Source organism: Solanum verrucosum, unplaced genomic scaffold, assembly GCF_900185275.1.
Source record: "Solanum verrucosum unplaced genomic scaffold, falcon-dt-bn FXZP01000278.1, whole genome shotgun sequence".
In the NCBI taxonomy this organism is placed as follows: domain Eukaryota; kingdom Viridiplantae; phylum Streptophyta; class Magnoliopsida; order Solanales; family Solanaceae; genus Solanum; species Solanum verrucosum.
In genome coordinates, this window is record NW_026020332.1 from 1033595 (window position 1) to 1048509 (window position 14915).

The window sequence follows — 14915 nt, forward strand, 5'->3', positions numbered from 1 at the left end:
ACCTAGTTTTCTCACTCCTCAATGCCCTGCACAATTTTGGAGGATTGGAGTTGCTGATTACAAACATATTCACTGTCCATCTTTAGTTTAAAATCAATTTAAGAGTATTATTTACCTGGTTAAATTCCATGTCAAATCATAACTAAACAATCAAATTAAAACTCAGGAATATATATGAAAAGTAAAATTGATTTTTTTGAAAGTACGAACCATCCTAGATTTTTAGTAGATCTTTCTAAGTTTTTAGTATTTATTATGTCTAAGAAGTGTGTAAATGTTCTAGACAATTCTATTTATAATAAATCATAATATAATCTACATCTTGTAGTAACTAGAACCATCTTACACAACTCCTAAATAGGAGTGAACTTAGTTATTTGTTATCATTCCAAAGAAAACATCTCAAGCCAATTCTAGTTTTTTCATTACGAAGTTCTCTAATCCAAAATCCTCCTTTATCCTTTTATAGTTTTTCTTCTTATTTATTTGAATCTTTCGATTCTAATTAAAGACCTTTGGGCTAATCGTAGGTTTTCATGATTATATTTAATTTTTCTTTTGTTATTCTCTACCGTAAGAAAGACTTCATTCTATGGAAGAAGCAAGGTCGAAAAAGCTAGCTGGCTAGCTCTTTGAAAGTTCCTAATTTGAAGGATTTATTTCTCGAGAGCTCGTTGGAAAATCATACATAGATACTCTAAAGATTGGAAATGGAGATCATGGGAGCAATTGATCAATCTTGCATTTTATTTTTGAGTGTCAGAATAGTCATTTTTTAATGTAAAATTGAAATTTGAACGAAAGTACCCTACTTAAAATATAGAATTAAGAACTATGAGCATTTGAACATTTATCGATTCAAACTCCATGGATGTGTTATTTATTTTCACTGTGTTGGCGTGAAAAATCTCCATTATTGCTACGTTGTCTCGTACCTGAATTCTAGAATAGTTAAATATTTTTATAGACTCGTGTTTAGTACATGGCGTGTTGCTGGTAAGAAGTGACATGTATTTTGTGAAATTTATCAAGTATGCTAAAGTTTGAAATGAACACCGCGCTCATAAAAAAAATATTAGTACTTTAATAGTTTTTGAATTGATGACTAATACTATTTGATAGTTGACATTAAAAATGGTCACTAATTTGCCGGTGCTATTCATAAATTTAATTCCAACTACTCATTTGTCACTCCTATCCACAATATATATGGTGATCTTCCGTTCTTATTGACCACACACGCAATATATATATATATATATATATATATATAGTTAGATCCCTCCAAGTCAATAAGTATAGGATAATCAATTTGGGACGATCATAAAATAGTTGAGGAAACAAGTGTTAATATATCAATATAGTATAGCCATGGAAACACGTACGGGAGAACAGCTACAAGTTAATTACAAGAAAGTTCCGTCTGTCCAGGAAATGGCCAAGAACAAACTTGTGACCATTCCATCGCGATATGTACGCGAAGATCAGGACCGTTCAAACGTTGCATCATCAAATAATAAGGAAGTTCCAGTTATTGATATGCAACGATTAATCAATGACTCCATGAATCTCGAGTTTAACAAGTTGCACTTTGCAGCCAAAGAATGGGGTTTCTTTCAGGTACTTTATCTATTTAATTACATGTTCGGTGAATAGTTTATCGTAGATGTTGTATTTCTGTTTAAAAATCTATAATTATATTTTGCAGTTGATTAATCACGGAGTTAATTCTTCATTGGTGGGGAAGATAAAAAACGAGATTAAAGAATTATTCAATCTTCCATTAGAAGAGAAGAAGAAATTTGAACAATCATCAGGGGAATTAGATGGATTTGGACAACACTTTGTTGTCTCTGATGAACAAAAGCTTGATTGGGCTGACCTCTTTTACTTGAAGACTGCACCTCCATACTTGCGGATGCCTATATTTTCCAAGCTTCCCCTTTCACTTAGGTACGTTATTTAACGTTCCTAATTATCAATCTACTAATCATCTATCATAATATTTAAAAATTTATTACAAAATTTTTGTTGACTTTTTTTTACACAAAGCAAGAAAGAATTTTTTAATATATATTTAAGAAAAATATAATGTTGACTTAGAATTGTGGGATTGTAAAAATCTTTTAGGAGAAAATATATGAAAGTAATTAATTTTTCAAATAACCATAGTCAGGGCTTTATTTTAATTAACTAAATCTTAGCCATTAAATTAATCATATGCCATGTGTCAGCAATCCAAATAGGAACTTGGAGAAAATGGAGATCAGGAGCCGAATCTGAAGTATTAGAATTTGAAATATGATTTGGGAATAAGTAATTAATATTAAAAATTAATAAGCAAATAAATAAAAATATATTTTCTTGATATATATTAAAAATGACAAGTTGAAACGAAAATCTATTTTTAAAACATACATAGTAAAAGTGAATAAAGAGAGTATTATCTAGAAAATATACACCCTTAATCCCATATTTTTGGACTTATTACTATGTAGAGAGACAATCGAAGAGTACTCAGAAGAAGTAAAGGAGCTAAGCATCAAACTTTTGAAAATGTTGGGTAAAGCTTTGGGGATTGATGAAGAAGAAGTGAAGAGTCTTTTCGAAGAAGGAATGCAATCAATGAGGATGAATTATTATCCACCATGTCCACAATCAGAAAAAGTGATGGGACTTACTCCTCATTCAGATGCAACAGGCCTTACAATACTTCTTCAAGTCAATGAAATTCAAGGTCTTCAAATTAAAAAAGACGGAATTTGGATTTCCATTTTACCTCTTCCTAGAGCTTTCATAGTCAATGTTGGAGATGTTTTTGAGGTACATACTTCTCTCATTCTCTTCTCTTTAAAAAATTAAAGTTAAATTATTATAAAATATAGGGAAAGGGGTTAAAAATGCTCTTAACGTATCTCAAATGGTTCAAAAATGCCCTCCTTTCATCTTTTGGTTTAAAAATGCCCTCAACGTTTTCTTAAGGTTTAAAATTGCCCTTTATTAACAACCCTAATGATGACTCATTTAATTAGCCAAGTGACTTTATCTTATTGGTCCACCTAATTTTTAAAATCCAGCCCAACGACCCGACCCATTTGTGCTACAAAAACTTAAACCCACCCAAAAATCCATTTTCATATTAACCTATCTTATCTTTGAGCTCCATTTTAGGACGACTCTCAACCTCTTTTGTAGCATCCAATGATGGCGATTGAGGGTTGCAAATCACAACACCTCTAGTTATGTTCTTCAGATAATACTTTTTTGTTTCTTCAATTTTTTACACAGTTGATTCCACTACTCTGCAACTTAGGTAATGTTTTGCTTTTTTAGGAGTTTGATTAGGAGTTTGTAGAGGTGGGTTTACAGCAGAATCTTGATATTGATCAGTTTCAGCTTTATGTTGAAATTATGAGATGTTTTTGCTTGAGAATTGTTGAAATTCAGGTCAATTATTGACTTTTGATGAGCTTTTCTGCTCTAGGTCGATTTGCTCCTAAGCTTTCAAGGCATTTTCTGAAGATATGTAGGGGGATTCTATTAAAGATGTCTGTAAATTGCAAATTGTTGGGCACGAATTAGAGCTTCTCTTCAAGTTTTAGGCTGAAGAAGGCAAGAGAGTCTTTGCTAGAACCAAATTGTGGGTGGAGATGGCAAATGAAGCTTTTGTTTTTATGGCTCATTTTCTTGGGAATTGGATTTTTTGGTTGGTCATTAACTTGAATGGTGTTGTTTATAGTTGGAAGCAGGAGGCTTCAGAACCAAAGGAAGATAAATCTTATTTTCTTCTTGAACGTTTCAATGTGGAACAAATTCAAGATTTAGCTAACCTTATTCTTTGTAGTTCTTCCTTTAACTGAGAACTGGAAAAAGAAGACGAACTGAAGGAGGTTGGAAGAAAGAAGAGAGTTAGAACAAATGGGAACAAAAGATCCAAAATTAATCGGTCATTCCGGGTCAGATTTGAAATGAATTTCTAGACTAAGTGGGTCATATATTTTGAAATAGATAAAGAAAATCCATGTCACAATTGTCATGTCATTGTGCTGTTAATAAAGGGCAATTTTAAACCTTAAAAAAACATTGAGGACATTTTTAAACCAAAAGGTGGAAGGAGGGCATTTTTGAACCATTTGAGATACGTTAAGGGCATTTTTAACCCTTTTCCCTAAAATATATAAAGGTGGATTTCTTTTTGCATAAATTAAATAGAAAATATTATCATAGAAATTGATACGGAGAGAACAATGGATGGAAAAATTCAATTTTCCCTACCTACTAATTTTACGTGAATATATATTTGACTGAGCACAAAATTTTAGAAAGAAAAAGACTATTTTGAACTTTTAAATCTCAAACGGTATCATGACATCTTTGTTATAAATCATGTTATGGAGAGTAAAATGATAAATTTAAGATTAATTTGTCTCCAAAAGCCGGAGGAAATTATCATTTTATAAGGACGAATTAAAAATAAAAGTATATCACTATTAAATATGTGAATTTGAATATTTCCTAATAAAAATATTACTTTTAAATAACTTTATTTTTGTTTCTTTTCTTTTAAAATCACTTTAAATAATAAATAAATAATACTAATAATTTTTTTTATTCTTAATTTCATGATATTATCAATTGAAATGGAATAAATATATATTTTTGCCTCAGTAAATAACAATAAGATCATTTTTTGGATTAAACTATTGGCAGCGAGAATATTTTGAGATCAAACTACTAATCGAAAACATTTTTATTCAATTTCAAGCATTTTTTACTATTTTCCATCTGTTTTAATTATAGTTTACTCTTTGAGCTTTATCTAAAGGTCTTAATTTTTTGCCAGATTTTCTCAAATGGAATTTACAAGAGCATAGAGCACAGATCAGTGGTGAGCTCAGAAAAAGAAAGGATTTCAATAGCAACATTTCATAATTCAAGATTGGATGGTGAATTAGGTCCAGCTAATAGCCTTATTGATGCTCATAATCCACCAAAATTCAAAAAAATTGATGCTACTGAATTTTATAAAGGATATCTCACACGTGAACTTGTTGGGAAATCATATGTGGACACCATGAGAATTAATTAGTAGTTGTATTATTGGTACCTACGTAAAATCCTTCGATTATGAAAGGATTAAAACAAAATAAATACCCCCCCCCCCCTTTCCCCCCCGCTTGATATAATATGTGATGAATAGATATAATTATAATATGCATTACATTGAAAATGCATAAGTTAAGGTAATTCCGACTTCAAATATATTATTGGCTAATTTGATCGGTAATTTGCATTTTTAGTATACATTTAATGAACAGACAACGACGACAACAACAATATCAAGCAGTTTTCTCTTTGTGCTAAAAGTTACTCTAATGATGGATCTTAGATTTTTTGTTTGATCAAGCTACCAAAAACTTCTTATTTTATAAAGTACTTTTGTTTAAAAAATAATTGAAAAAATACTTTTTGAGAGAAATATGGAGGTTGACAGACGAGATTGATGGTGACAACTGACGATTGATGATTGTGGCGGATGATTGTAATAACTGTGATGGTGATGAATAATTAGTGAAAATGGTTGGCAATATATAAAGTATTGGTGATGGTTGGTTTGGTGATAATGACCACTGATTATAGTTATTAGTGGTGGATGGGCATGTAATTGATAATAGTGGATGATAATTGTAAATAATGGCTAGTGACTATGATAACGACAACTGATTATAACGATCGACAATGATGATGGTTATTGGTGGTGGATCATGGCATGTAATTGATAATAGTGGATGACAATCTATATTCTATACAGGGGCGGCTCAACATAGTTGGGGGCCTAAAACGAAATTCCAATTCGAGGCCTAAAATATAAACAAATTTCGTATACACATTTATTCAAATTTTATATCTATAAGCAATAAGTTGACAAATCTATATATATAAAGGAGAATGTCAGACTTGCTTATGTGGCATGCCTCTAAGGCCACCATTCTTTTTTCTCTTTTTTTGGCCTTTTTTTTCTTATTTAAATTAGTTTATTACTTAGTTATATATTTACAAAGAACAAAATTCTTTATTACAAGAGAAATATGTTACTGGAGAGTTTAAAAGTTACAACTGTTACGGAAGACTTAGAGACGTGTTCCGTTATGAAAAACCAAAAAGTTTCTGCCGTATTTATCTTACCCTCATTCCGTTACTCTGACATCTTCTATTTATTCCTTCTTTTTGGTTGTCTTCTTCTTGTAGCTATGTCGTCCTTCCTCTAATCATTTCCTTGTCATTTCAATTCATGTTTTATATAAAAGGAGACTAAAGGGTGATTTCACTATATGAACAAAGTTGCTTTCATCGATGGTCACTTGATATCAATGATCAGTTTGTGGTAGTGAAATTTTTTCTTTATTGTATTGGAATTTCAAGTATATATATATATATTTTTTATTTATTTATTTTTTTTTATATTTTTTTTTGTATAATATGTAATAGTACCATATAATTAGTTACTGTACTAGATTTCTTTGACTTGTACGTAATTGTTGAACCATTTATTTTTTTGTTTTCACATTCGGTGTTCGAATTTGCATTGAAGCTCTGATTAAATCCAAATAGCACAGGATCCATTCGGGGGTATGGTGAAGCTCCTATAGAAACATATGCATCAGCTTTTCGAGTCTCTTTGTTTTTTATAAAATATTCAGAAGGTGAAGTTCATCGTTAATTTGATTTGTCTTTTAAGCTTGGCTAATAGTTTTTACTTCTCAATTTGAGTATGTGATAATATTGGATATGTCAAGTTTGCGTCAAAATGTTAGTTCTAAGTTGATTGAATCTCGACCCACTGCATAGGTAAAATGAGGCGTTATTGCACATATGTCATTGTTTATTTGTTATATTGTTCAAAAAATTTGTAAAATTATTGATCAATGAGATTATGACAATTTTCGAACTGTTTGATTCTTTTGGTGAGCCTGTATTTATTGAAAAGGAAATTGTTAAATCAATTTGATCTCAAAAATAAAACAAACTACTTAAACGGCATAACTATATTGATTGGTAATTTCCTTACATTTGTTATTAAAAATATGAAAGCATATATGATACTTAGGAGATGGATTTGGCTCATTTCCATTAAAATAATAATAATAATAATAAATCAAATCGATGCCCACAACAAGAGATTCAAGATGAGTTATACTTTTACTCACCCTTATTTATTTATATTCTTCTTATTTCTTCCTCACTTTTAAGTGAAACTATAATTTTTATGCTTAGTAGCATGGTAGTGCTGCTTTTGTGTATTTAAATTATACAAATTTCATTTTGTTGGTAGAAACAATTATTTTAAACTAAATGTAGGGATTAATGTTTTTTTATTATCTTTATTTACTTATTTGTGTTAGTTTTTGTATTTTTAATTTTTCATCTATTACGTTTATATTTTTTATATATAAAAAAGATTTTTTGTACGCAGACAAGTACACTAGAGAATGTGATGTGACATCTCTTTATGGCTTCCATTTTCATTTATATTTTCTCCTTTTTTCTTTATTTTTTTTCATTAAATAATTTGCTTATTAATAAAAAAAATTCAATCATATTTACTATTCTAATTATATCTTATAAGTTACAAAAAAAACCTCCATATATTTATCTTCTCTACTTAAATAACATGTCTCTTCAACTTCTTTTATAACTATTCTTATGGTTTATCAAATCTATAAATACCAATTATCTATGGAGATGTTCAATGTTCATTTTCATTTTCTCATTCTTTTTTTTTTAGTATAGTTTTTTCTCCTATTAAAAAAAATTATTCATCTTTTTCATCAATCATGTACTTAATAATGTTACGATATGACCTTCACTTTGATAAAGATGATAGATATATTCTTCAAAGATTCATGATAGAGATGTTTGGTATAAGTTCATCAAAATGAAGAAGCTAAGGAAGCTTAATTATCTTAGAAGATTCATCAAAAGAGATGCTCATATTAGTATAAAAGTTTGAATGGTTTTCAAACATTATGAAGATTTATTAATGTATTGTCCTGATTTCAATTAATATTAGTTTATTCTTTTTTTAAAAAATAAAATTTGATCAAATATATTAAATTTCCTTTTATTCAATAAAAATTAAATTATGAAACTCTACTAACCAACATATTAGAAAGTTCAAATAGCATTTATTATTAATTAACTTTGCTCTTCTTCTTATTATGCGAATGAATGAGATGAAAAGTATCACATTTTTGTTTTTGTGTGTATCTATTAGTCAATTTCTAATTAATATTCTAAAAAAAAAATCATGGTTGAAATGTATAATATTACCTATGGTACATTTTTCATAGGCCATAGCTATTGGATGTTGTTGCCCCTAAAAATATATGATATGGTCTATCATATTAGAAATCAATCACAAAATAAATAAATAAGTCGATCTTTTTAGTATTTTTAAAATTTTAATTAATAAGCAAATTATTTAATCAAAATAAATAAATAAGTCATCTTTTTAGTATTTTTAAAATTTTAATTAATAAGCAAATTATTTAATGAAAAGAAGGGAGAATTTTTTTTCATGTATGCGTACATATATAATAAAAAGTTATTTTATCCTATAATAATTGTACATATGTGATTAGTGTGTATTTAACCTATAATTATTTAAAGCAAAAATTTTCTATCTGAATTTTCCACATTAAAGAATGAGTTATCTTTTGAATAATTATTATCATATATTAAAAAAAATTTAGTGATGACTACAATAATAATTAGATTAATGTTATAAAACTCTTTCACTCCTCTAGTACATGTGTTAGGGACAAACATTGATCCAACTTTTGATATACTTTTCTATAACTTGACACTTCATGTACTCTAAAAAATTATATTTTGTCACTATGATAATCTTTATATAATCGAGTAGATAAGTAACAGGTCAAATTACTAATGACATCGACTTTTTATAAATATACATTTTATTTTATATTATGTGTTTCGATTCATTTATTTTCTGGTGCAAAGTATAATCTCTGATGTAATGTTGTATAATCAACTTAATTTCTTTTTCTTGAGATATTTTTTATGTTTTTCTTCTTTTTATCAGCCATGTTAAGCGGAAATTAAAGTTTGAAATTATCTTTGAATAGACAATATCAAGACCGTGACTTGATTTGTATTGTTTTTTTTTTATACACTTCTTATTGAAAAATAATCAATTAACAACATCAATTATTTTAAATATATATTTAATTTTGTGTGAAGCGCGAATGTGTACACTAGTATTGAATAAAGATAAGAGTTAAAACCATAGAATCTCATGAAGTTGATGACTTGATATACCTCAATTTAATATGCTTGTTGTAATGCTTGAAGCTAAAATTTAAAAACAAATAAAAAAGAATTTGTAATTCACTTTGTTCAACACTTTTCATTATTAATTCTTATTTTTAACAAAGTACTAAAGATGTTAAAGTGGGTAAAATAATATATTTTTAAAATATTATACTTTTAATCATAAATAATCAATTTTTTCTATAATTTTTTAACAAATAATTTATTCTTGATAAAAAAATTTAACAAATAATTTTTCTATTAGTGTCGTTTTTTTCTCATTCTTTCTTTCTAATAATGTAGTTTTTTTTTCTCTTTTAAAAAAAAATAAAAATTATTCTTCATCTTTTCCATAAGAAATCATAGAAAAGATAGTGATAGATATGCTCTTCGCTTTGATGAAGATCAAAGATATATTCTTCAAAGATTCATTATAAAGAGATGTTCACATTAATTTAGTACAAGATCATCAAAATGAAGAAGGATTAATTATGTTGAAAGATTCATCAAGAGAGATGATTATATTAGTATAAAGTTTGAATGTTTTCAATATTTTAAAGATTCATTAATGTATTGTTTTGATCTCAATATTCAAAAGTTTTTCCATGCTTGAAAGTATATTATCTATGGTACATTTCTTATAGCTATTACATATTGTTGTACTTAAAAATCTCATAGAGAAATGAAGTTACACCTCTCTTGGCCAAAGATTCTATTTATCTTTTTTCCACAATTTTCCATATTTTTCTACTTACTTATTATTGTACAAAAAATAAATATATCAATTACTACTCCTCTATTTATTGTGTTATACTTAAATGTCTGAAAAATTATTTACACTCATTATTATTCTTTGTTACAAGAAAACAAAAGTCTCAATATTTACTACTTTAATATTTCAAGATATTTGTCTATTTTTTTATTGTATTTTTTTTCCTCTTTCACTTTTGTATAACACAATGGAGTAGTACAAAAAGAGAAGAAGTTGATTTGCTTGCTTTCCTAATAAAACTTAAATACCCAACAAATGTTAAATAGTTCATGAGTTTTTTCTGGTCTTCATTATTTTATTTTTTCCTTCTTTTATTTATTTAAAAATTCTTATCTCCATAACTTATACCTAATTGAACTTTTACTTTAATTAATATTATTAACTCTTTTTCTTTAAATTTTTATATTCATAACCCCCAACTATTTAATTTCAAAATTTAAGATACCTTATGATATTAATTTCTTCAACTTTGTCAATACAAATTCATATTTTTTTTATTAGATTCCTACTCAAGATTATTATTTTTATTCCATATTTGAAATAGTGATATTCTATATTATTGTTATAGTATTGGGTTATATACTTTAGTTTGACTCCATTAAAAGGCTCTTGGATATGGATAGAAGGGGTGCCTAATAAAAGCTCAAAAATAATTGCATTGATTATATGATTTTTTATCATCTTTATTTTTGTGATAAAGGACTTGACAAAATTGTGTTGTTATTTTTCTCTTCTTACTTACTTTTACATATATTCTCTCTCTCTCTATATATTTTTTTAAAATTTAGGTTCTTATAAATTTTTAATTTTACTAAATTACATTTTCATTTAGGCTCAAATTATTTATTTGTAACTTTGTCAGAACACAACTAACTACGCTAATAGTCGTTTAAATTTTATTACTCATGGCTAAAAAAAATGCATTGAAATACGAAATTCTTAGGTATTTCTTATTGTGAAGAACCATTTAAATTTGTTCATTTCTTCTACTTCTAAAGAATCACCAGAATAATATAAGATATATACGAAAAATTAGCAATAGAGGTTTATTTAGATGATAATGAAAAAATAGAGAATAATATTATTTAGAATATGATAATAAGAGAAAAAACAAGGACAAAGAAAGGATTAAATATCGAAGAAGAAATGAAATAGAAAAATTTATCTCTATTTCCTCCTATTTTTAGTTTAATCATCTATTTTTTTTAACTAAAGGAAGAATCATCAGATAGTAAATTTATCATTTGACAAAAATAAGAAAAAAAAAAATCAAGTCCTTAAATATGTTTATAAGAATTTTATGTATTAACATCATAATATATGAATTTTTTTCTTAATAAATTAATCTTTTATTTTTGAAAAAAAAAATTGATAATAAAAATGTAATACTTAAGCTCTAATTCTACAAAAATATTTGTATTGTGATTTTATCATTTTTCTTATTTCTATGATAGATTTTTTATTTTTTGTTTCATAATTATTTTTTAAAAATAAATTTACATATATATTTCATAATTGCGTGAAGTGCGGTCAAATTTCCTAATTAATAGTAATTGACAATAATTGTAACGATGAACAGATAAAATTGATGAACTGATATTTTTTTAACGTAATTTCTTTTATCCTAACACATTGTCATAAATATAGGGAAGGAAAAATTGATCTAGGCCCACCTAACCCAACCCAATGTCACATATTAGGGCATGACATTGTTTGACAGGCTTATTTGGGAAATAACTCATCTAGTAATAATATACTAGCCCAAACTCAACCCAAAAGTATATTGAGAAAAAATTTAAATATGTCATTAAATTTTTAAAAAAATATTTAGTTATGTCATTTGTTAAAAGTTAAATTCACCTAGGTTATTTCCGTGATACTCTGTGTTCAATGTCGTCATTATTTATTAACGAAAAATATAATTGATTGTGACATATTATTTTGTACATGTGGCCAATTTGCGAATCCAATATTTTCCAAGCTTTACCTTTCACTTAGGTACGTAATCATATACAACATTGATACTTATTACCTTCGAGAAGTAATTACTAACGGGTCGTTTGGTTTGAATACAAGTTATGATGGGATAAGTTATGCTGGGATAAGTTATGTTGGGATTAGTTATACTGGGATTAATTATCCTGGTATTATTTCTTATTGATTGTTTGGTTTGTTGTACTAAAAATAATACTTTCTAAAAGTAAGTGGTTTGATTACAAAAATACCCTCTTATTTAACTTTTTGTATATTTCTTTGGTAGAGTTTTAGTTAAAACCAAATTTAACTACTCAATCCATCCAACATAGAAAATCTTATCAGCTTTTCCCAGCGGATCTGTTTCAGCAAACACTGTTTGAATTCCCACTTCACTTGCTATTGCTCTTGCTGCCGCCCAGTTATCACCAGTCACCATGACACTTGTGATGTCCATTGAGTGGAGAAAAGAAACAACGCGTGCAGCGTCTGGCTTTACAGGATCAGTCACAGCAAAAGCCCCAGCTATTTTCTCATCCACAGCAACCAAAACACAAGTCCGAGAAAATGTTCATGCTCTGAAATGTAGTTATCAACTTCACTGCTTACTGGGACGTTGAAAGCATGCATAAGCCTCCTATTTTCGACTAGGATTTTCCGTTCTCCAACTTTTCTGCTTACGCCAGCTCCAGTGTGCACTTCAAAGTTCTTTATCTCAGAGTGAAATTCATTTTCAGCACCGTGCTTCAGGCGTAACTTTTTGGCATGGTCCACAACTGCTTTTGCAATAGGATGCTCACTATTTGCCTGAAAATCAAATTCTGGACAAATAAATCCAACACAGATATTCCCAAGATAATTGATACTTCACTAACTTTTTTTTAAAATAACTTCTTCACTGATGATTACACAATGAAAATACCTCGTTTTATTTGAGTTCATTGAATAGCCTAATTTTATAATGGAAAATCAAAAATATATAGAAGGAGTAAAAACTCGTCTTTATTGAAAAATCGAAGAAAAACCCTTTCGTTAAAAGTAAGAAAGAACCTTTCTAGAAAAAAAGAACGAGCACTAGAATCTATACATTGATTCACAATTTTTTTGAACCATATGCATCAAAAGGCGCATGTATGGGTTTAGTGATTCCTAACTGAACACGATTGTAGGTATTCCACTTTTATTATGAGAAGTCCAAAAATCTTTCACTTCAATGGAATTAATGTTAGCTGTGGTAACTGATGTAACTATATAGCTGCAATAACTGATGTAACTACATTCACAACAATTAACACTCTCTTGTAGAACAATATAATATGTTCCCAAGTCAAATTTGCCTGCAATATCAAGGTTACACTTCAAAAGAAAAAAACGGAACTAAAAGTGGAAAGCGATGCATTATCATTTTACAAATACAAGTTGAGAAGAAATCATGTATGCACCAAAGTTATTATCTCATGTACCAGAGGGCCATAATATTCAGTTCAAATAATTTACTATTACGATAGTACTGAAGCTTCAATTCATGGAGAGGGCCATAGGATAGGAGGTAGACTAATTCAGAAACTTTATGGTGATAATTGAAGGTCAGTCATGTTGAGCTATGAGCTATGAGTCCTTAGCTATGCCACATATGGAGTTTTGATGATTAACAAATATAACAAACATGATGCAAGAACTGGATGTTAAACATGTCTCAATAATGGCAGATATTGTTTATGACAAAGAACTACTGAAGAACCAATTCCTTAACATGTCTATTGTGTTTATGGCAAAGAACTACTGAAGAACCAATTCCTTACTGTCTATTGCAAGATCTGACTACAGAAGTACACTGCAAGAAGCAAAGGAATTAGGTCCTTCACAGGATACTACTGAAACTGTTGATCAGGAACAAAGCAAATTCCAAGTGCATGAAGGATTCCTTGAGGAAATGGAATTACAGCTAATCACATAGATCAAGGAACAAGAAATCAAAATGAAAATATTACAACAATTGCACACTTGGAAAGAACTTTGGAAATAGGAGAAACACAAAGGAGGCTGACGCGCAAATGAAAACCAAGTTAAACTTGGATTAGGTTCTTGGATTCTTCCACTTATTGATAGCATCCAAAACACCGGGTCGTTTGGTTTGAATACAAGTTATAATGGGATAAGTTATGATGCGTGTATGCTGCTGTATGTTGTTAAACAGAGGCACCAGCAGTAAACAGAGGCACCAGCAGTAAACATTTTCCAGTATTAAACAGAGGCACCAGCAGGATACAACAAACCAACCAACACTACAACTAAAACAACAGCTAAAACAAGAGTAAAATTTCAGTAAATATTCACCAAAACACCTGTCAAAACTGAAACAAAAGCTCTGCATCAAAGCAACAGAAAAAACAAGACCAAAAATTGGTCTACCATAGTAGAAAAAATGAGACAAAAACTATAGGGAAGCAACATAAGCAACTGCACAAAAATTGATAACTAGTAACAAACTTACAACAAACTTAACTTTTACATGAGAGTTAATCTATTTAATAGATTTTACATATACAAAAGATTCTAGCATCCTCATGACCTACATTAGTCATACACAAAAGAGTGTGAACATAACTAGAGGATCAAAAAATGGCACTCCAATCAAAGTTTTGATTTGAAACTTTTAGTTGAGCAAAAACTATCACACTAGTGCCACCATTTATATACACAAGCTTATCATACTTCAAAGTTTATCATTGACGACCATGAACATCATTGTTTGGCGCTCAAGCTCACCCATACGTAAAAAGATTTCCATATTTTTGACATCTTCACAGATAACCTTTTTAGCTTTGATACGTTG

General features: G+C 28.6%; 1 protein-coding gene across 1 annotated transcript in view; it reads left to right on the forward strand.

Moving 5' to 3' along the window:
* Nucleotides 1-1371: 1371 nt before the first annotated feature.
* LOC125836353 (uncharacterized) overlaps nucleotides 1372-14915 on the forward strand; it is a 74722-nt gene continuing 61178 nt past the window's right edge. Inside the window, exons 1-4 of the mRNA XM_049515531.1 lie at nucleotides 1372-1620; nucleotides 1709-1953; nucleotides 2499-2823; nucleotides 4844-4946. Of these exons, the coding sequence (XP_049371488.1) occupies nucleotides 1372-1620; nucleotides 1709-1953; nucleotides 2499-2823; nucleotides 4844-4946 (922 nt within the window). The remainder of the gene's footprint in view (nucleotides 1621-1708; nucleotides 1954-2498; nucleotides 2824-4843; nucleotides 4947-14915) is intronic.